Source organism: Pipistrellus kuhlii, unplaced genomic scaffold (genome assembly GCF_014108245.1).
Source record: "Pipistrellus kuhlii isolate mPipKuh1 unplaced genomic scaffold, mPipKuh1.p scaffold_m20_p_52, whole genome shotgun sequence".
NCBI classification, from domain to species: Eukaryota; Metazoa; Chordata; class Mammalia; order Chiroptera; family Vespertilionidae; genus Pipistrellus; species Pipistrellus kuhlii.
The window spans coordinates 1,844,272-1,866,557 of record NW_023425554.1 but is presented as its reverse complement, the minus strand read 5'-3'; the positions used below and the strand labels follow the sequence as shown (position 1 = coordinate 1,866,557).

The following is a 22,286-nucleotide window of genomic DNA, read 5'->3' as shown; positions in this document are numbered from 1 at the left end:
TCACAGAAGGCCATGAAGGAGGCTGGGTCTTGACAGGCGAGGGAGGCCATAGGGGAACACTGGAGCTGGGCCTGGGTGTGTAGGGCTCACCTGTGGACCACTGATAATGAAGGTCTGGTGTTCAAGTGCATTCAGAAGGGGACTGGCACGCACAGAGCCTCAGCAGCAAGAGGAAGCAGCTGCCAGCCTCCAGGTCACTTGGCCGGGGCAGGGCAGGGTGAGGTGGGTTTCCAGCCCAATGTGTATTCTTTCCTATGAATGAGCATGTCAGCACTTGGAGGGAGCTCATCGCTGGTACTCTCGGGCTCCACACCAGCCATCAATGAACAGGTTAGCGATGTTTCTCCCAAATGTTAGCAACATTTACAAAAAACACATCTGGGAGAATCTAGTCAGAACCTGCATCGATGTGAATGTGCCGGAAAGCTGGGGTGGGTGGAGGAAGGTGGACAGACTGCAGCTTTCCTGCAGGATGTGGGCAGGGCTGGGGAGAAACTCCAAGTCACCCACCACATTGTCATTCCCACCCCACCATGGGACCTGGACCAGGAGACACCACATGAAGGACGTGCTATAGGCCCAAAGCCTGAGCATGTCATGCTGCACCCAAATGAAACAGGAGCATCTTCCAGGTAAGAGTGAGCTCTGCATCTGTGTGACTCTGCCTGGGACCAGTGTACATGATACACTGCTATGTAAAACAGAAAAGAAAAAAAAAAAATCTAAGCAAAATAAACAGGATGCCATTGGGGGGAAAAAAAAAAAAAAAAAAAAAGATAGCCCTAGCCAAAGTTCTCAAAGGTCAGAGCACTGGCCGTAGCACCGAAGGGTCCTGGGTTCAACTCCAGAGGTCAAGGACATGCACCTCACACTTGGGATGCAGATTCGCTCCCCAGCCCTGGTCAGGGTGCGTGTGGGATGCAACCAGTCGATGTGTCTCTCTCACATCGATGTTTTCCCCGGCCCTCCCCTCTATCCCCCATTCTCTCCCTCTCTACCTGCTACTTTTTCTCTGAAAAGCAATGGAACTGAGTCTTTGCAGCAAAGGATGCCTGGCCTGCAAAGCCCAAGATACCTGGCCTTCACAGGAAAACACCTGCAAACTCTGACCTAGGCCAAACAGTCAGATTTAATTAGGATAGCATCAAATTTCATCTTGGTTTCTTTTTCCTGAAATTTAAATAGAAATCCAAAAACTATATAATAAAGAGGTAATATGCAAATTGACTGTCATACCCTCACAAATGGCTGCCTACAACCAGGCTGGCGGAGGGTGGAGGGATTGGGAAGTGTGGTTGGAGGTTAGTGAGGGACGACCCAACAGCAGGCTGAACGACTGAACAGTAGGCTGCTGGGGCGACCAGGCCAGCAGGGGGGTTAGTGTGAGACGACCAAACAACTGAACAGCAGGCTGTGGGGGGCGACCAGACCGGTGGGAGGGTCGTGAGGGATGGCCAGGTTGGTGGAGGGTGGGATGGGGATGGGACAGTTGGGGGTGACCAGGCCAGTGGCAGGGGAGGGGCAGTTAGGAGCAATCAGGTCGGCAGGGAGGGAGCAGTTGGGGGCGATCAGGCTGGCATGCAGAGGCAAGTAGGAATGACAAGGCAGGCAGGTGAGCAATTAGGAGCCAGCAGCCCAGGATTGTGAGAGGGATGTCCGACAGTCCCAGATTGGAAAGGGTGCAGGCTGGGCTGAGGGGACACCCTACCCCCATGCACATGACATACTCAGGCTTTGGACCTCTAGTATTAATATAAAGTATCACAATATAAAGATCACTTTATATAACAAATTGTACCAGTACATGGGTATTTTTAACAATTTAAACATTGATTCAATTTTTCTAAATATATAAGGTAGCTCTAATCTCCTAGCATACTCTGAAGTACTGCTGAATTGATAACAATGCCATTTAAAGAAAATGTGAGCAGGCAGTTTTCTGGGGGAAATGCCAATTTCCAGTCGTGCCCACCAGGGGGTGCTGCGACCACATCCATCAGAGGACAAGAGGCTCCACTCACTGGCCATCCACCAATGCTTGAAGAATCATCAACAAGATGAAATTTCATCAGAACTAAGACCACCCTTGCCCAAAAATTGCTAAGAGTTGGAACAAACAGTATAGACAGACAATTTTATCAATTACCTACTGTCTCTTGTACAATGCCCCCATAACCCCAATGGACAGCATTCTTCACCCACTATACCGACTACCAGGGAGGTTCAGCAGCAAAGACCCAGGCTCATCCCTAAGGATTTTTCCAACTGGCCCAGGAAGAGAGGGTCACTTTCTACAGGCTCCCAAAGTGACCTGCCAGGCTCTCACAGCAAGAAGGTGACAAGATGAGACTAGACCAAAGTGTACAATCATGAGCCCTTGCTGCTCCAGGCACTGCACCCACTATCTCTGGTCAAGGCAGGTGCCCATCTCCCTGAGAAGATGGGATTCAAGGAAAAAGCTGCCAATGCTAACATGCAAGGCCCAGATCCAAGAGGATGAGTCCCAAGGGGTCTACAAAGCATACAAGGGGGCAAGATGGAGCTTCAGAGTATGACAGGATGCAGCTTGAACTACCAGGGATGCAGAAGGAAGCAGAGGGACTTTTGCCGAGAAAAGAAAGATGGAGTACTGAGCACATGCTGGGCCTTGCAGAAGGCACTTGAGGAACAACAGCTTGTCAAGTCCCCATCTAAGCAGGAGGCAGGAAGGAAACAAGGCCCAGGAGGCACTGGTTCAAGCCCACCTATAGCACCCGAGGAGGCCAAGCAAGTGCCCTGGTTCAGGCTGTGTTCACAGGGTTCAGGAAGGATGCTCTGGGCTCCAAGCAGGTTGAAAGGATGGGCTGCAGCTCCAGCACATAATATCAGCCCCACTGATAGGCACAGAGCTTCTCCAACTTGGAGTCAGGAAGTATTTCCTGGTGGCATCCTTGCTTAGGGATATCACTAAGTGTCCTGGAGACAGTGACATGGGCAGGGGGAAGAAGGTGGGCACGTGAGACAAGCCCCAGCTCATGTACAGGAAGTCTGCCTGACTGGACCAAGAGTCTTCAGGGCATCCAAACCCAGACTCCTGCTGCCCCTGATCGCCTCCCTTTGAGACCACTCTCACAGCATCTTCATTCAGAAGCAGAAACCATGAGAGGCGGTGATGAAGTGTGAAGTGTAAGTGTTACTTCTGTGCTCATACTCCCAAGTTGTCATCAGGACAGAGAGGAAAAATGTTAAGAGGAAGTGGAATTCAACAAACTAGGAAGAGAAGGGAACTTCCTCAATCCAATAAAGGGCATTTGTGAAAAATCCACAGCTCATGGCACACTCAATGAATGGTGAAAGACTTAAATATTTTGCTCTAAGATCATGAACAAGACAAAGATGTTTGCTCCCACCAAGTACTGGAGGTTCTACCAGGGCAATTAAGGGGAAAAAAGGGGGGAAGGGGGCACTGAATTGAAAAGGAAGAGGGAAACTATATTAGGTGACATGATCTGATACACACAAAATCCTAACAAAGCTAATAAATGAATTCAGAAAAACTACAGGCTACAAAATCAACACACAGAAATCAGTGGTGTTTCTATTGTATATGCTAGCAATGATAAAAAATGCAATTCAGAAAATTTCCTTTCCAGCCGAGACCGGTTTGGCTCAGTGGATAGAGCGTTGTCCTGCGGACTAAAAGGTCCCAGGTTCGATTCCGGTCAAGGGCATGTACTTTGGTTGCGGGCACATCCCCAGTGTGGGGTGTGCAGGAGGCAGCTGATCGATGATTCTCTCTCATCAATGTTTCTAACTCTCTATCCCTCTCTCTTCCTCTCTGTAAAAAATCAATAAAATACATTTTTTAAAAAAGTAAAAGAAAACTATAAAACATTACTGAAAAAAATTAAAGACAATTTAAATAGTTGGAATAGCCTCATGTTCATGGATTGGAAGGCTTGGTATTGTTAAGATGGCAATACTTCCCAAAGCAGTTGAAAGATTCATTGCGATCCTTATCAAGATCCCAAAGGCCTTTTTCATAGAAATGGAAAAGCTGATCTTCAAATTTATATGAAATTACAAGGGGCCCTAAATAGCCAAAACATTCTTAGAAAAGAACAAAACTGGAGGACTCATATTTCTGGCTTTCAAACTTACTACAAAGCTACAGGAAACGGGACAGTGTGGTGCTGGCATAAGGGAAGACATGGAGATTAATGAATTAGAATAGAGTCAATAAATAAACTCATACATCCATGGCCAACTGGTTTTCAACAAGGGTGCCACGACCACTCAATGGGAACAGAAGAATAGTTTCTTCAACAAATGATGCTGGGGTGACTGGATCTCCACATGCAAAAGAATGAAGTTGGACCATTACCTCACACTCTATATAAATACTAACTCAAAAGGGATCAACAACCTAAATATAACAGCTAAAACTGTTAGAAGAAAACACATGGAGAAGCCTTCCTGAATTCAGGAGATTTGGCAATAGATTCTTAGATTTGACACTAAAAGCATGAGCAACAAAATAAAAAATAGGTAATTGGACTCGATCAAACTTTAAGCTTCTGTGCATCAAAGGACACTAAAAAAAAAAAAAAAAAAAAAAAAAAAAAAAAAAAAAAAAAAAAAAAAAAAAAAAAAGACAACATGCAGAATGTAGAAAAGTATCTAATAAGGATCTAGTGTTTAGAATATATAAAGAATTCTTACAATTCAACAACAAAGAGACAAACTAAAATATGGGCAACAGACTTGAATGCACATTTCTCCAAAGAAGATACAAATAACCAATAAGTACATGAAAAAAAAAGTACAATATCATTAGCCAGCACAGAAATAGAAATAAAAACCACAATGAGATGCCATTTCACACCAACCACGGGGGCTATAATTAAAAAAATAAAGGAGCCTGGCCCACGAGGCTTAGTGGTTAAGCATCGACCATGAACCAGGTCACAGCTTGATTCCCGGTCAAGGCAGATTGTGCCGTGACTGCGGGCTCGATCCACAGTGTGGGACATGCAGGAGGCAGCTGATCAATGATTCTCTCATTCTCATCATTGATATTTCTCTCTCTCTCTCTGAAATCAATAATATATATATTACCAAGTGTTGGTGATGGGGAGAAATTGTTAGTGAGAACATAAAATGGTGCGGCTGCTTATGGAAAACAGTTGGGCAGTTCTTCCAAAACACAGAGTTGCAAAAAGACTCAGCAATTCCACTCCTAGGTATAGACCCCAAGGAATTGAAAACAGGGACTCAAACAAATCCTTAGACACCCATGTATACTCACAACAGCCAAAAAGTAGAAATGACTCAAGTGTCAACTAAAGCATAAAGAGAATGGTCCAGCCCTGGCTGGGCTCAGCGGTTAGACGTAGGGGTGTCGAACTCAATCAGAGAAGGGGCCAAAATCTAAAATCCAGCCTAAATCGCGGGCCGAATGGTTTACTGAACAGTCATGAACTGTCATTGTGATGGAAACGCAGCGGAGTGCAGTGATGACAGCGCGGTGCAGGCCACATTGCAAGGCCTGGCGGGACGGATTTGGCCCGCGGGCCTTGTGTTTGACACATGTGGGTTAGAGCATCGGCCTGCGAACCACAGGGCTGTGGGTTTGATTCCCAGTCAAGGGCATATACCTGGGTTCCAGGTTCACTCCCCAGCTCCCACGTCTTACACGCCCAAGAGGCAACCAATTGATGTCTCTCACATAAATGTTTCTTTCTCTCTCCTCCTCCCTTCCTCCCACTCTAAAAAATTCAATGGAAAAATTACCCACAGAGCCCTGGTTACAAGGCAGGTGGCTCTGCGGTCCTTGTCATAGGACTGAAGGTCAGGAGGAATACAAGGTCCCCTCCCCTGATCTTCACCTACCAAAGCAGCCCTTGCCGTCTGGCACTGTGCACACTGAGAAGCCCTCATCAGGATCTACTCCCACTTGTCGTGGAGGTGGAGCCTGTGATGGGAGCCTCCCTGGGAGTCTGTGTGGCTCCTGTGGGAGGAAGCCAGTATGTCCTGGGGGTTGGACAGCCTGGCGTGGCTCTGGGGGCTGCACTGAGGCACGGGGCCCTGGCTGAGAAGGGGGCCCTGGGCTGGGTGGGTGCTCTGTATACTCACCAGGGACCGCTTGGCTTCGGGCAGGAACTGTCCAAACTCTGAGAGCAGGTCCTCCTGGCCCCGGAAGAGGTTTGCCACCTCGGTGAACACCTCCTCTTCAGACATGCCTCGGAAGGGCCGGCTCTTTGTGCCCAGCTGCTCTTTCTGCCAATTGTTGGGAAAGAAAAATGAGTTGTTCGCCAAGGAACCAGGTACTTAGGCTGTGACATTCAGGCATCCCACTGTGGAGGAGACAGAAGGACTACAGAGGGGCCCACCTTGGGGTGCCCCGTATCGGGCTCCCCTGCCTGGAGAACAGTCCTATGTGCTTGTGTCCGAACCCCGTTCCATAGCACAGCCTGAGCCCTGGCCTTGGATGGGGCCTGTGCTAGGAGAGTGGAGGGGATGTGGACAGAAACATGGTCTCAGCCCGCCCAAGGGTAAGGGAGCGTGGTTTTGCTGGCAGGGAATGTGGAACTAGTGCTGGGCCTTCAAGGAAAGAAGGTAAGGAGAAGGGCCACCAAACGGTTCACCAGAGTCACCAATACTTGATGGCCTGACTCAGAGCTCAAAGTAATAATATAAAGACCGGCAGGGACCTGGGTTGGGAGGGCAGGAAGCTGAGAGCAAAACTCAAGTTGGATATCCTATATAATAAAGAGGTAATATGCCAATTGACCCTCACACCCTCACACAAGATGGCCACCCCCATGTAATCAAAGATGGCTGCCACAAGATGGTTGGCAGGGGAAGATAGTTGTGGGCAATCAGGCCAACAGTCAGGGGAGGGCAGTTGGGGGTGACCAGGCCTGCAGAAGAGGACAATTGTGGGCACCAGGCCTTCAGGGGAGGGCAGTTGGGGGAACCAGGCCAGCAAGGGAGGGCAGTTGGGGGCAATCAGGCTAGCAGGGGAGCAGTTAAGGGGTGATCAACTGGCAGGCAAGTGAGTGGTTGGGAGCAAGCAGTCTGGGATTGTGAGAGGGATGTCTGACTGCTGGTTTAGGCCCGATCCTGAGGGGTCTCAGATTGGAGAGGGTGCAGGCTGGGCTGAGGGACACCCCTCCCCCCCAGTGCACGAATTTCATGCACTGGGCCTCTAGTTAAAAATAAGTGCCTTTCAACTTTACACCTGAGGATATGACCAAGTAAGAGGTGTTAAGGCTGGGGCCCTCCCAGAGTGAAGGACATTCCCATCAGTATGCCTACTCCACAGCTATAAAGGGGAACGAGCCCATGTCTCCCTTCCTCCCGGCCTGCTGCACCTGAGGGAAGCGAGTTTTCAATCCTGCATCAGTAGCACCTATTGAAAAGGGGAAAAATAACTTCCTTGTCCCCCACCAAAGCCACCAGGACACATTAAAGACAAAGGGAAAATGGGCAAAGACCACTCAGTTCAAAGAATTAAGTCACCTCTATACACATGAAACAATGAGCAAACTGAGCGACGTTTAAAGAAAAACATCAAACAGTGCCACTTGGCTCACTGGATCAACAAAGATGAAAAGGACTGGTTTTTCCAGCGAGGATGTGGGAACCACAAGGTAGAAAGGAAGACTGGCACAGGGAAGCCTGGTTCTATCTATGACCACGTTACGGATGCACACCCTGACTTAGGGACACATACTCTGAAATGTTCCCAGAGTTGGTCAGTTCTGTTCTAACATTTGTTTTGAAAGCGCATCTGTTTGAGCTTGACATGTACTAAGGAATCATCTGAGTGCAGCAAGGATTTTATGATTGCTTATGTGAGAAGCCCTGGGTAAGAGCAGAAAATTGCACTGAGTAGTGTAGGAATCTAACTGCCCTCCTTCAACACCTGTTAGGAGCAATCTGCCATACATGTCAGGAGCAACCATCCATCCCCATCCCCATCGGGAGTTACAATGTCTGTCCCATTTCAGGAAATATCCTCCCAGCATCTCAGTGACCCACCGGCTGCAACCTTCCCACACCCACACATGAACCACAAGTCTTTTCAAGGTCAAGTGCCAGAAGTGCTGTGGTATTTATGTCATTCTTATCCATTTAATGTTTACAATGAAGTTACCATTTTTAGTAGGTGCCTTCTTTAACATGTCACTAACAGTTTCCCAGTGTCGTGTCCTGACCCTGTTTTCCCATAAGCCCTGTGGCGCGTGCAATTTCCAGAGCAAGGTCACTTCTAGGATGTCACGTGTCACACAGGGCAGAATGGGCTGTGTTCATCCAAGTACACATGGGCCATCTGTATGCAGCTGGATAATGGAGCCAGCTCTCCACAGCTGACCCTAGGCAAGCACTGTGCGTCGAGGACCTTAGTAAAGCTGCATTTAATCCAGGGGTCAGCACCACCAGTGTTATAGCCATTTGACAGATTAGAACCTGAGGTTCAGGCAGGTGAGGGAAAGGGCTCAGGTGGCAGAGTTAAGATCTGAACCAAGACCTAACAGACATAAAACCCAGGAACACACGGCTAAATTTACCCAGAGCTGCTTGCTGTGGGCCTCAGTGTCTTTTAAAAATCCAAGCCAGCCGAAACCAGTTTGGCTCAGTGGATAGAGCGTCAGCCTGTAAAGTGAAAGGTCTCAGGTTCGATTCTGGGCAAAGGCATGTACCTTGGCTGCGGGCACATTCCCAGTAGGGGGTGTGCAAGAGGCAGCGGATCGATGTTTCCCTTTCATTGATGTTTCTAGCTCTCTAACACTCTCCTCTCCTCTCTGTAAAAAATCAATAAACTATATTAAAAAAAAAAAATCCAAGCCAATGTTCTAAAATCAAGATAACTCACACAAAAACTCAGGCTCCTGGCTCCTCCTGAAGAAACAGACAGCCTCGGGTTTGGGTCACCAGGAGGCTTGTTTGAAATGCAGGTGCTGGGCCAGATGTGAGGAGTCATAACTGGGATGAGTTCCAGGCACCAACTCCCAGAGGCTCTGGCTGCAGGACACCAAGCTGTACCTTCACCACTGAGTCTTCTCTGAATGAGTCTGTGTCCCGTCAATATAATCTTAGATAAGTAAGTCTAACTTCTCTGCCTCCTCATTACCATCAACAGAACAGACACCTCCCAGTCTCCTCTCTATAATGGTTCTTCTAGCCCCTAAACTATGACCTCATGGAAGCTGTGAAGGACCCATAAGGTTCTCTATGTTCCCGAACATCACTGCCCCCACCCCCAGATCGAATGCTGACAGCTGCCACTGCAATTGCTCATCTGTGAGAAGCAAGTTCTTACTGCTGCACAGCACTACATACTAGACATGAGCCAGATGGGCCATGCACACCGCCAGCACCACTAGCAAAAGTTTGGCAAAAGTTTGTTCAGCAAAACACTCCACTAGGTTTTCAGGGAACAATTTATCTGACCGTACACACTTATGCTAAAAGAGAATCCCACTTCTTTAATTCACTTATCAAGGTTGTGCAGAAGATTTCATTTTTTTAAAGTGGGTTCTGCTGCTTAGGAAAATAAAAGGTGTCAGAAACTCCATGTCTGGAAGAGGATGATGCCCAAGCCCTTGCATGACACAGATGTCTCTCAGCACTGGCCTGCCTGTGCTTCCTGTTAAGTTTCCTTCTGACCCCTCGGCCTTCGCATCAGCTGTTCCCAACACGGAGAATCCATCCTTTATCTGTACCTCATGGGTCTGGCCCATATGCCAAGATTCAACCTGAGTATCTTCTCTTGACCTTTACACGGTTGGCAACCACTAACCCTGACATACTTCTTTGCATGTCCCTTCTTTTCCACCCTAAACATCTCAAGTTTCTCCCACTTCTAGACTGAACTCCTGAGCAGCAGCAACCATTCACCTCTGCCTCAGTGTTTGCACAGCTGTAATCAGCAGAAATAAAAACTGTGTGGTCTAAAGAATAATGAAGTCGTCTTATAACAAGAGCACCCCTTAGGTTATTTTTTAATCCTTCTGATGTATGTTTCCTTGGGTACAGAGCTGCCTCAAGGAGTGCATTAAAAACATAACTAAACCAAACTCCAATAAGTATTTGTACACCCATGTTCAAAGCAGCCAAAGTGTAGAAGCAATTCAAATGTCCATCAAAAGATGAATGGATAAACAAAATCTGTTCCATCAACACAATGGAGTATTATTCAGCCTTAAAACAGAAATTCTGACACATGCCACAACACGTGCTGAGTGAGATAAGCCATTCACAAAAGGACAATTACCGTATGATCCCACTATATGAGGTCCCTAGAGGAGTCAAAAAATTCATTGAGACAGAAAGAAGGGTGGGTGCCAAGCTGGAAAAGGGGACGGGGAGTTAGTGTCTAATGGGGACAGAGTTTCCGTTTTACAAGGTGAAAAGAGTTTTGGAGCAGGATAGTGGTGATGGCTGCACAACAATGTGAATGTACTTAATGCCACTGAACTGGACACTTAAACATGGTTAAAATGCTAAGTTTTACATTATCTACATTTTATCACAGTAAAAAAATTAATGCAAAAACAAGAACTTATCAGATTTTTACAGGATTCCATGAATTCAGACAAGAAAATGCACCGGGACATTGGATTGCACCAGGAAGAGCCGCAGGGAAGTGTGGCCTGAGGGAGGCCCTTACCTGATAAGTATGCAGGATCTCCAGGAATGACCTGTAGATCTCAGGGTGGTCCAGAAAGCGGGTCTTAATCTTGTTCACATAGCTGATGGCGTTGTTGAACTCCACAGAATCCGACTCCAAGGGCACCTGGGGCTTGTCCTCTTTGTATAGCAGCTGTTGTTTGTAGTTCTCAGTACAGTCGCTGTGGTTGTGCGAATTCTCCTGACAACAATATGACAGTGACTGTCGGCCCAACACCAAAAACAGATAGTGACAAAAGCCAGGCCAAACACCACTATCTGTATGAGAAAAGACAAAACCTCGCACAAAGCCAAGTATATTTCAATCAGAGGCAGAAAAAAGGTGCCGCATGGGGGCCTGGCGGGAGGAATGCGACGGGGGCCCCTCAGAACAAGCAGGTGGCTCCTCCTGGGCCTGCTGTGGTCTGTGCTCTCCTGGGCAAGTCTGATGAACTTGGCCTGATCCCTTCCAACTGATTCAGACAGAGAACACGAAGGTTTCAGAAACACTCTACACTTTAAAAACTTAGCATTTGCAAGAAATGTATAAAATGTGGATTGCTGAATCGTTTTCAGAGTGGAGTTTTGGCCTCTTTATAAAAGAAATCTTCCTACACTTTTGCCAGCCCATTTCAGCAAGATTGTTTTCAACTGTAAAGTACCTACTCTGAGCAGATATAAAACTGGGACCCTGCAGATAAGGGGGCCCACTGTCCAGACTACATGGAACTGCGGGACTTTTGGTGTTAGCCCAGGGCAAGTCACTTGAGAGAAGAGATCATCAAGCATGCTCTTCATTTGTGTGCTTTCCCATCACTACAAATAAAAAAGACACACACGTCTCTCTCCTGTGCACTCAGAATCCTAGTGGGACAGGACCCACGCCCATGGCGATATTTGTGTTTCTTAACTGGAATTTTGCTTGTGGTTAGGACAGCCTCTCTCGGCCACTGACAGGAGCTGGGCCGTCAGGAGTGACCCTCGGCATCTGCAGATCCCCAGCAAGCAGAGGCTGTTTCCCAAGAAGTCTTCTGGAACCATCCTGTGCCCAACTAAAATGCCCCCGTCTCCCAGCACTCTGAGCCTCTTTCTGGATGTTTTCCTCTTACCGTAACATATTGTACTTATTTTGTTGTCTGCCCACCCTGACCAGATGGCAAACATCATGAAGACAGAGATTCTATTTTGTTCACAACTACATCCCCGATGCCTGGAACAGAACTTGGGACAGAGTAACCTTCCCCCACTGCTGGGGAATGATCAGATGAACAGGTGAAGGAACAAACTTCTACTATTTCTGCCACCCGGGCGCCCAGCAGCCCACCTGCACCAACCCCTGGCCAAGAAGGCTCTGGAGTGGGATGAGGACTGCTGGGCACACTGCCTGCCCATCAGCTGGGTGGGTGTACCAATCTGCTGGAGATGCCAGAACAAAATACCACAGACTGGACACCTTCAATTACAGGAACTTATTCCCAGAGGCCTGGAGGCTGGTTTCTCCTGAGGCCTCTTGGCTTGCAGATGGCCGCCTTCCCATGGTGTCCTCACATGGCTGTCTCTCCGTGTGCACTCAACCCTGAGTCTCTCTCTGAGCCCAGATTTCCTCCGGACACCAGTTAGATTGGATTAGGGGTCATGATCTCTGTAAAAACCTATCTCCAAATATAGTCCCATTCTAACACACTGAGGGTTAGGCCTTCAATGTATGAATTTGGGAAGGGGACACAATTCAGCTTGTAACAGTGGGTGCAGAGGCAACTCCAGAAAGTCTGAGCTGAGGAAAGCAGACACACAGCAGATCCAGAGCAGTCAGAATTCCAAACGCCACTTCTCCTGGGCAGTGAATTCATTCTAAGACACTCTGGGGTGTTCCTGCTAATTACCTCCCAATGGAAGATGGAAGGAGCAGGGAGAGGGAACAGCCTTGGGGTCAAGGTTTGCTTTACAGAAGGCTGTGCATTCACCCAAAGCTCCCCACGACGCCACTCCAAGGGGGCATTTTCAAGTGCCACATTCCCCTTCCACTCCCCCTGGAGTAAGCCACTGTGAGTGCGTCATATCTGTATTGCAACAGTTCTCACTTCAACTTATGCAAGCACCTCAAGAGCTAGAACTTCCAATAAACCTCAGGGCCTGACAGAGATGTCTATACTTACTCTGTGAGTGACTTAGGCACAGAGATGATCTGCCAGGAAGTGAATGAACTTCCAAACGACTCTCCCCAGAAAGAGGAAAGCAGGCCTCCTTTTGAAGGCAATAGGGCCACTTTCTTACAAGTGGCACTTAAAGGTTTATGTTTATCTCTGTCCTAGCTGGCCATCATCCCAGCCAAGCATAAAGTCAGCTCCGAGATGACAGGATCTGCCCTCAAAGGGACCCACTGACATAGTTTCTCCCCCGACAACATGTGCCAAAAGGAGGACACAGTCATGACCAACACAGGCGAGGGTCATGCCTGATCAGGACGACTCCCAGTTTTCCAGGGAAGGCAAATCAACAAGAAACAGTGGCTTTTTAATTTTTCCCCTGCCTTTGCTACTCTGAAATATACAAACAAGTGTGGTGCCAGAATGACCTGGAGGTGACAGTGGAGGGACTGCAGAGGTGAGGTAACAACTGAGGCCCAGAGGACTGGATCCAAAATAGTGCCGACTCAGCAGGCTGTGGCCCCAGCAAGGGGACGTTCTTCCCACCATGGTCCCTGGCCCTCCTCCAGCCATGCTTCCCTCACCATGGCCCACGTCCGTCAGTCCTCCTCTACCGACTAGTGTTCCCAGCTGGGGTGCTTCTGCCCCTCAGGGAACACTTGGCAATGTCTGGAGACGCTTTTAAGTTGTCATACCGGAGGAGGGAGTGCTACCGGCATCGGGTGGGTGGAGAAGAGAGGCTGTTCCGTGCCTTGCTGAGCACAGGACGCCTCCAAGAGAAAGAATGATCCAGCCCCAAAGGCCACGGTGCCAAGGCTGAGAAACCCCACGCGAAGGGCTCCCCAAAGGCTGGAGTACCCTTATTTTTCTTCCTCAGCACCTCAGAGCTACTCTCTCCTGGTCTGTAGTTGACAGGACTCATGAAAAAGTGAAAAATGAAAAGAATAAAGCTGTACTTCAAAACAGTGACACTATAAAAACCAATTTTTAAAAAGTCACCAGGGCACTGTGTATAGGAAGCCGTGGAACGATCTCCAGCTATTCTAGCCTCTCAAAGGACTCCAGGAAGCCAGCAAGCGTGCCATTTGTGCCTGGCATTGAGGGCACTAACAAAGGAGGCTGAAACCCTGCTGGTCCTAACCGCTGACTGAAGCTGTGTGGGCTGGTATGTTCCAGAATGCACCTCTCCAGCTGAGGGAGCAGGCCCTGGATGTGGCTTCTTCCGGCTGAAACAAGACTATAAAGCCCTTTACTGGCTGTTCACTAAGTTCTCTCCCACCTTCCTTCGAGTTAATGAACCTTCGTCACCTAAGGGAGCCAGGGGGAGACAGACTGATCTGGTCTGTTTCCTCTACCAGAGCCCTCCCTAGAGTGTGTACCAGCAGGGGCCCCGGGCTAGTTTGGGCAAGGCCACCCCTGGGCAGTTCACGTGGAGATCCAGCCCCAGAGCAGAGGGACTCCCACAGACAGAGACCGAGAAAGGTCGTGTCCATAGAGTGAGCACAATTCAGAACTTCCATCCTGCTCTTTCTTAGCAAATGATGGCAACGACACCCCGAGTTTATAGGGCACTTCAGACTCACCAAGTGCTCCATGCACACTACTGCCAGCGAGCTGGTTTCCTCCCCAGCTGTGACTATTTCAAAGATGAATCCTGCCAAGGCTTTTGCTGTCTGGAGGCACGAGTCCCACATCTGGATCTGCAGCTCCATTCGAAAATGCGAAATGGAAGCTCTTTGGAATTCAGCAGCCACAGGCTTCCAAGTTCCTTTTTCAAACTGAGATGTGCTCCTCAGTTTTACTAAGACAACACACTGAAGGTGGAGCTTGCCTTATGAAGGCCTCTCACTGTCTCCTTTCTAACCTGACTCCCTCCTTTATAGGACACTCTCATCAGAGGAGAAACCTGCAAGATGCTTCCCTACAGTAGATTTTTACCTTCCCCATTAAAACCCCAGGGACAGAGATGGAGGAGGTTGTAAGAGCAGGTTTACTTAGACCAGTGGTACTCATCAGGGGCAATTTTACCCCCAGGAGACACTTGGCAATGTCTGGTGACATTTCTGACTGCCTCCACTGGGTGAGGACCTGGTGGGTAGAGTCAGGGACACTAACTACTAAGCACCCTCACTGCTCTGGTCACCCCCCACCCCCGCCACTCGCAGCTAAACATTATACCTTATATTGCACCAGGGCCGAGGTGGGGAAAATAATAATGACCTTATAAAAGTAAGGCTCAAATAGGCTTTCGGATTCCAGATAAAGGAGACAGCAAGCTGTCCTGGAGAGAAGAGACCAAAGCCACAAGCCTGAGCTGAGCCAGTGGCTCTGCTGGTGAGTATAAAAATGGCCATTAACACCCACATCCCAGCGGCTTCATTTTATGGGTGGCACCAAGGGTGATCGGAGTGATCACATGCCCAAGTACAAGCATGACCTGCCTGATGCCCTCACCGGGAAGGCCTCAGGGCAAGAGCTCGGCCACAGAGGATGAGGTTATTATGAGGTTATTATGACCGGGCATAAAACAGCACAAGACAACGCCTCCCTGACATTCACAAGCACAGCCCCTTCAAACAACCAATCTGGGAAGCAGAGGCTGCCTGTATAGGTGTTTCTACCTATTTAGATTTGTGCTGGGATTAGCATGTCTAGAAAAAGACTGGTACTGGTTTTCCGGCAACACAATACACCAGACACACGTCTGACCTGAGTCCCCGAGGACCAGTGAAGGCTGCGTTAAGGCCCAAATCACTCAAACCAGTGCAGCAGCATACCTGGCTGGACAGAGGCGACTGAATGTTTAACTTGCCATTCTTGGGAATGTCGATTCTGTACCCCAAGGGAAGGAAAGCGTTGAATCCAACAATGAGGTCAGGGTGTTCGTGGAAGAGCTGTGAGACTCGTCGGATGACTCCAGGAGTATCGATGCTGGAATAAAGATCACGAGTGGGCAAAAGTGTCTTGGGAAACCAAAGTAAAATCTATTCTAGACTCCATGACAGTGCCATGTGACCAGCTTCTGACTGACCACAAAGCACCCTAAAATGTGACTGGGGGGAGTCTGCTGACAGTGATGTACTTCTAGGGCAGCCAGGCCTGGGCTTCCTGTGCCCCTGGAGAGAACCACAGAACAGTCACACAGCACAGCTCCCCAAAACACTCCAAGCACCTGTAACTCAGTGCCAAAAATATCAGGTGACTGTGAGTCCTGGGCTTGAAGCCCTCTAAATGATGAGATGAGATGCATTCCCTTATTTTAAATGACTTGGAGATCAACTATGACATAGCAGTTGATCCCAGCAGCTGATTACAATGCATAAATACCAAGGGCCCTACAAGGATGGGAACTGCTTAGAAATTTGAGGGGCGGGAGGGGGTCTCCCCTCATGGCTGCAGCTAGGGTCAAGGCCTTGGCAGAGTGCTTGTCCAAGAAACCAGACCCTGCCATATTTCCTCAGAGGGCGAAGCAGCATGGTAGGAATGTGATCATGGAGAACCTAAGTCTCAGAGGACCCAAGTTCTATTGTAGTCCTACACTGTCCCCTAAGCCTCAGCGAGCCTCCTGTCACACGAGGGCATGATTGTGAGGTCGCCTACGGACCTCTAACCCTCCTGATTCTGTGCCTACAAACACAGCTAATGTGTTTTTTTTATTTATTTATTTATTTATTTATTTATTTATTTAAATATATTTTATTGATATTTTACAGACAGGAAGGGAGAAAGATAGAGAGCTAGAAACGTCGATGAGAAACATCGACCAGCTGCCTCTTGCACACCCCCTACTGGGGATGTGCCCGCAACCAAGGTAATTCCTTTGACTGGAATCAAACCCGGGACCTTTCAGTCCGCAGACCGATGCTCTACCACTGAGCCAAACTGGTTTTGGCACAGCTAATGTGTTTTAAACGCCTCCTAAAATGCCAGGATGGGGGTGGGGTGGGGATTAGTAAGGTATGTACACATATAATACCTTAATTAAAAAACGAGAAAAATAAAATAAAATGCCAGGAACCTTACTAAGCATTTTATGTGCATAACTTCCTAGCAGGCCTGGGACTAGGGGGATGTGTGAGTGAGACACTCACCTTGAGGACAAGATTTGGGGGGGGAGAGGGTGCCAAAACATTTAATAATCAAGATAACATTTTAATGCAGTGCTTTAAAAATATCTTTTGAAATCCTGGATGAACAAAATTCATTAAAAAAAAAAATCCAGCCCTAACCGGTTTGGCTCAATGGATAGAGTATCGGCCTGTGGACTCAAGGATCCCAGGTTCGATTCCGGTCAAAGGTACGTACCTTGGTTGCGGGCACATCCCCAATGGGGGGTGTGCAAGAGGCAGCTGAATCAGTGTTTCTCTCTTATCGATGTTTCTAACTCTCTATCCCTCTCCTTTCCTCTCTGTAAAAAAATCAATAAAATATATATATTTTTAAAAATCCAACATTTTGGCCGGGACCGGTTTGGCTCAATGGATAGAGCATCGACTTGGGGACTGAAGGGTCCCGGGTTCAATTCCAGTCAAGGGCATGTACCTTGGTTGCGGCCATATCCCCGGTGGGGGGTGTGCAAGAGGCAGCTGATCGATGACTCTCTCATCGATGTTTCTAGCTCTCTGTCTCTCTCCCTTCCTCTCTGTACAAAATCAATAAAATATATTTTTAAAAAAAATCCAACATTTTGAAGACAGATTCTCCACTGGTCGGACTCGCCTCTCTTGCCTCAGCCCCATACCTGCCCTCCTCCCCGGAACCCCCATAACAGCTCCACAAAAGGAAGACTCTACACTCTCGTTTTTCGAAGAAACTGAGGCTTCCAGAGGTTCGACAACCTGTGCAAGGTCACGCAGCTGGGGCACGTCCACCCGCCCAGCCCGACCGCGGCCCCCCGGGGTGGGGAGGGGTCCCCCGGGGTGGGGAGGGCCCCCCCGCAGGTACCTTTGGCTTTTGAACTCCTTCATAATTTCCAGGAAGCCGTTGTACGTGGCGGGGTCGCTGCCGAAGCGGATCTTCACCTGGTCCAGGTAGGTGAGGGCGTCCTCCACCTGCGAGGAAAGAGAAGGGGTGGGGGAGGATCCCCACGGGACCGGGTCAGTGGAGGGAACTGGGGGTGCAAGTCTCCGGCGGGGAGGAGGACGGGCCGACCACCGCGGGGGACCAAGGTGAGAGGACAGGGGTCCGAGGTCCGGGCCGCACGGAGGAGGGGCCGAGGTGGGGCCGGGCGGGGCCCAGCTGGGGAGCGCGGGGCCGGGCGACGGGGTTCCCGAGGGAAGAAAAGGGCGCCACTCACGTGCACCGGCAGCTTCTCGTGACCCCCCGAGCCCGAGCGACCCCAGCGGGCGCCACTCAGCCCCCGGCCCCCGGAGCCGCCGCAGCCGCCAGCGTGCGCCATGTTGGAAGCCAGAGCCGCGGTCCGCCCCGCCCCCGCCCGTGGGCAGGACGCGCATGCGCCGCCCCGCCCCGGGGCGTGGCCTGTGCGCCGGGGGGGCGGGGCTCCGGAGAGCCTCCGGTGGAAGCTCTTACCCTGAAACCTAAGGACTGTGTCAGTAACGCCTTCTGCAGCGCTGGTGGGCAAACCAACCCTGCCACCTGCTTATGCCCGACTTCACCAGCAAGTTCAGAATGATATTTCCATTTTGTGAAAGTTGGGAAAAGGCCAGAAGAGAAGACTACTTCGCGACACGTGAAAATCCTGAAATTCCTATTTCTTTTTCTTTTTTTTTAAATAAATTTTATTGATTTTAGAGAAGGAAGAGGGAGAGAGAGACAAATATCAATGATGAGAGAGAGTCATTGACCGGCTGCCTCCTGCACGCCCCCCACTGGGGACCGAGCCAGCAACCCAGGCATGTGCCCTTGGCCAGAATCCTATGTGGGATCCTTCAGTCTTCAGGCTGACGCTTTTTCCATTGAGCCAAACCAGCTAGGGCCTGAAATTCATTTTTTTTTAAATTTCTTTATTGATTAAGGTTCATATTTGTCCTCAACCCCCCATTCCAATCCCCCCTCATGCTCCCACCCCCTTATTGTCCTTGACCACTGGTTAGGCTCATATGTGTGCACATAAGTCCTTTGTTGATCTCTCCCTTTTATCCCCACCCTCCCTTTGAGGTCCAACAGTCTGACCCATGGCTCCTTATCTCTGGGTCTGTTCTTGTTCATCAGTCTATGTTTTTCACCATTTCCCCTAGATGAGTGAGATCATGTCCTACTGGAAATATACTTATAAGAATAAAAAATGAGACAAGCAATAATCGTTATGCTGAAAGGCATATAAATCAGTCTGTAGTGAGTTTCTTTCTGGGCCACCAGTTCTTTTGAGACCCAATTTCAATGTCAAAAAGTTCCTTATGTGTACTTGTCAGCCATGATATTTCAGTCTTGGATGGGGGGCAAATGGTCTGAAATTCATATTGCAATGTCTGTGGTTTTGTTGGAACACATGCACGCGCCCCGGCCCGGTGGCCCATCATCTCTGGCTGCCTTTGCGCTACAGCAGTAGGATGCGTGGGTGAGACAGATCCTGAGGTTTGCAGAGCCTGACGTATTTACTAAGAAAATGTTGGTGAACCCCTGCTTTCTAGAGCTGATGTAACACTGTGACACAGCAGCCTAACAGCTAGGCGGTGAATTTTTGCTAAGTGTCTTTTGCCATAGTCCCTCCCCTCCTATCTTCATTCCCCTAGTCCTGATTCCATTACGTCCCCACCGCACCAGTTCAGGAGCCACTTAACCAGTTTTCCCAGTCCTGGTGCTATTAAGAACTGGGATAGTTCTACAGCTGCTTCCAAACCTTCAAAGTCTTTCTATTTTTTAATTTATTTTTTTGTGTGAGTTGAATTCTAAGCATTTACCCACAGCATTGAAGGCCAACAGCACCTGGGCCTTAAGAATCATTTCCTGAAGAATTTTTCATCCATGCTCAATCTGTGCAGGACCGCCTGCTAATGGCTGCCTGCTTCCTGGCCTCAGTCATCGGCACATACCATCTCCCTTGCCAGAAGCTGCATTCTGTCTCTTCATTACCCGGAGAACACCTCTGCATCCTCCAAAACACAATCAAACTGACCCCTTCTCTGCCCTCCCACAGTCCCTTATAGACATCATCTTTTCATGCTTCATCATAAATTCCTGACACAGAGCCCCATCCGTAAGCGTTTATCAAATGAATGAGCATACAATCAATGACCAAATGACATCTCTTTTTATATGTGAGAAGGGGTGGGAGAGCTGAGAATACATTGGTAAGGCGTGTAGGTGCCAGGAATGAAAAATGAACAAACCTGACAAGGCTTTTGCCCTCCTAGAGCTTTTAATCTTTCAAGGATACGAATCAAATAGTCACACACGCGCGCACACGTAAAATTTCAACTGTAACAGATACTTCGAAGAGAAGGTACAAATATAAGTTATTATATCCCAGTTACTGTGGCTGTGTGATAAACCACCCCATTTCTTGAAGAGTTAGAGATGTAAAATGACAACGTTCATTTTGTTCTCCAGTAATGGCAATTTGGGCAGGTTTGGTGTCGGGTGGGTAGCGGGAAGGCTGGCGCTGGAATCCTCTGAAGGTTTACTCACTCGCCTGTCTGCCAGTTGCCGCTAGCTGTCCGCGGGGGCTGCTGCAAGGAGCATCTGCACGTGGCCTCGTCATGCGGCCTGAGCTCCCCCACAGAGGAGAGGAGCGACTGAGCCAGGAGGAAGCCGTGTGGCACACTGCAATATCTCCTTTTCTGATCTGGTCTTTCAAATCACACGGGTTCATTTCCATTGCAGCCTCTCCATAGTGGCTATAACAGAATCCCTCTCAGGTTCAAGTGGAGGGCAAACAGATTCTAGAAGCTGGGGAGTGGCCAGGGTCTGCAATAGCACCGGGGACAGGAAATTGTTGTGGGGTCGAACCCTGGGTTCAAAATAAGACCACTGGAGGCTGATTAATTAATTAAAAAAAGCAGGCAAGGATTTATTGACTGGCCAGGACAGCCACAAGAGCACCACACCCAGGTGGACTCCAAATGACTGCACCGTTTCAGGGGTAGGCAGTCTCTTTTAAAGGTTCAAACCACAGGAATTTTCCTTTGTTCTAAATTCTAAATCCTAAAGACTAAATTCTGCAGGCGTCTTCAAACTACGGCCCGCGGGCCACATGCGGCCCGCAGAGGAGTCTGATCCGGCCCGCCAGGTTTTTTGGGCAGTGAGCGCAGCCGAGGTGTTACAGTAGGAATTAGTAGTTCATATAGTCCGGCCCTCCAGCTCTCTGAGGGACCGTGATCTGGCCCCCACTTTAAAAAGTTTGAGGACGCCTGTTCTAAAGACTGGGGACAGCCCGCAGGGTCGGTTCCCAGTCACATCCTGCTGGACATTGGAATGTGGCCCTATCTTGCGATAGCGATAACACAGAAGCAGAGCTCAGCGGTTAGACTCTAAAGGCTATCTACAGTTTCTACCCCCGAAGCTACTGAGTCAGTGGGAATCAATCTCCTGTGGTCCTGGTCCCAGGCGAGGGAAAACTGCCTTAGCCTCCAGGTCTCCACCTGGAAGCTGAGGTAAGTACCCTGTGTTTTAATCAGATGCAGGGGCCAGACTTAGCAGGGTTAAAATTCAAACAGCAGTTTTTACCAAAGTATGGTTGCCACTATACTTCAGAAATGTTGCCATTTGGGGAAAAGATCCCCTGGACTTAATCCAGGGTGTAAGGGATGGAGGCTTCCCAGAGGAAGTGGCAGGCTAGCTGAGTTCTGAAGATGTAGGCATTCACCATGAAGGTCAGAGGGCACAGCTGTGCAGAGCCCTGAGCTGGGAAGAAGTGCGGCACATTTGAACTGAAAATGGAAAAGGACGGATGTTTTGGGACTGCAGGATAGTGTGGAGAGGCGGGAGGGGGCAGGCCACTTACCCTGATGGGACAAGTTAAGAATTTTGGCCTTGGCATTTCACACTGGTAGAAATTATGCGTGGATTTTATGCAAAGAGGTGTTTGAGCAGCTTTGAATTTGGAAGCAAAGGACTCTGGCTGCTCTACAGGGAAGTTGCCAGAAACTGACCATTGTCTCACTACAAAAGCTGGTCAACCAGAAGCTTACCTCTCCCTCTTTAATTGAGACAATGGTAACTGAGGCAACTTCCCCATCTTGTAATCATGTAAATCCTTACTGATATGATAATTCATTTCTTACCTGCCTAAGGGCCTTGGGTGTATCCCAAACCTGCTTAAGGGTAATGGGTGTAGCCCATTGTCTCCATAAAAGGGATGGCAAGGCGAGAGCCTAGGGGCAGTCCTCCCACTAGAGGTGGGCTCCCGCCTGCCCCCCCCCCCCCCCCCCATTTCGCCAAATTAAATTTCTTCTAGTCTCTCTTCCATTTGTGTGCGGCCCTTCTCCAGAACTCAAACCCTGAATCAGAACCCTGAACCATGCGGGACATGAAAGGGGTTCCCATAGGAAGTTATTGGAGGGGATTCGAGGGAGAATGCAAAGA

The 22,286-nt window shown here is 48.9% G+C and overlaps 1 protein-coding gene and 1 long non-coding RNA gene across 4 annotated transcripts in view; both read right to left on the bottom strand.

Annotated features, from left to right (window-relative positions):
- The window catches only part of SIN3B (SIN3 transcription regulator family member B), a 38,259-nt gene extending 20,026 nt beyond the window's left edge, over positions 1–18,233 (bottom strand). Inside the window, exons 1-5 of one of the 3 annotated variants that reach the window (XM_036415889.2) lie at positions 18,100–18,233; positions 17,748–17,854; positions 15,581–15,734; positions 10,658–10,858; positions 6,115–6,258 (exon numbers count right to left, since the gene is read on the bottom strand). In XM_036415889.2, the coding sequence (XP_036271782.1) occupies positions 6,115–6,258; positions 10,658–10,858; positions 15,581–15,734; positions 17,748–17,854; positions 18,100–18,201 (708 nt within the window). In that variant the 5' untranslated portion in view covers positions 18,202–18,233. Of the gene's footprint in view, positions 1–6,114; positions 6,259–8,860; positions 9,006–10,657; positions 10,859–15,580; positions 15,735–17,747; positions 17,855–18,099 lie in introns of those variants that run through there. The other 2 variants (XM_045573538.1, XM_045573539.1) reach the window with 2 other exon arrangements.
- LOC123651428 lies at positions 9,816–10,649 on the bottom strand. Its single transcript, XR_006740138.1, has 2 exons — positions 10,262–10,649; positions 9,816–10,188 (listed from the first exon to the last, which is right to left on the bottom strand). It is a non-coding gene; the product is annotated as an uncharacterized LOC123651428 (long non-coding RNA).
- Positions 18,234–22,286: the final 4,053 nt, after the last annotated feature.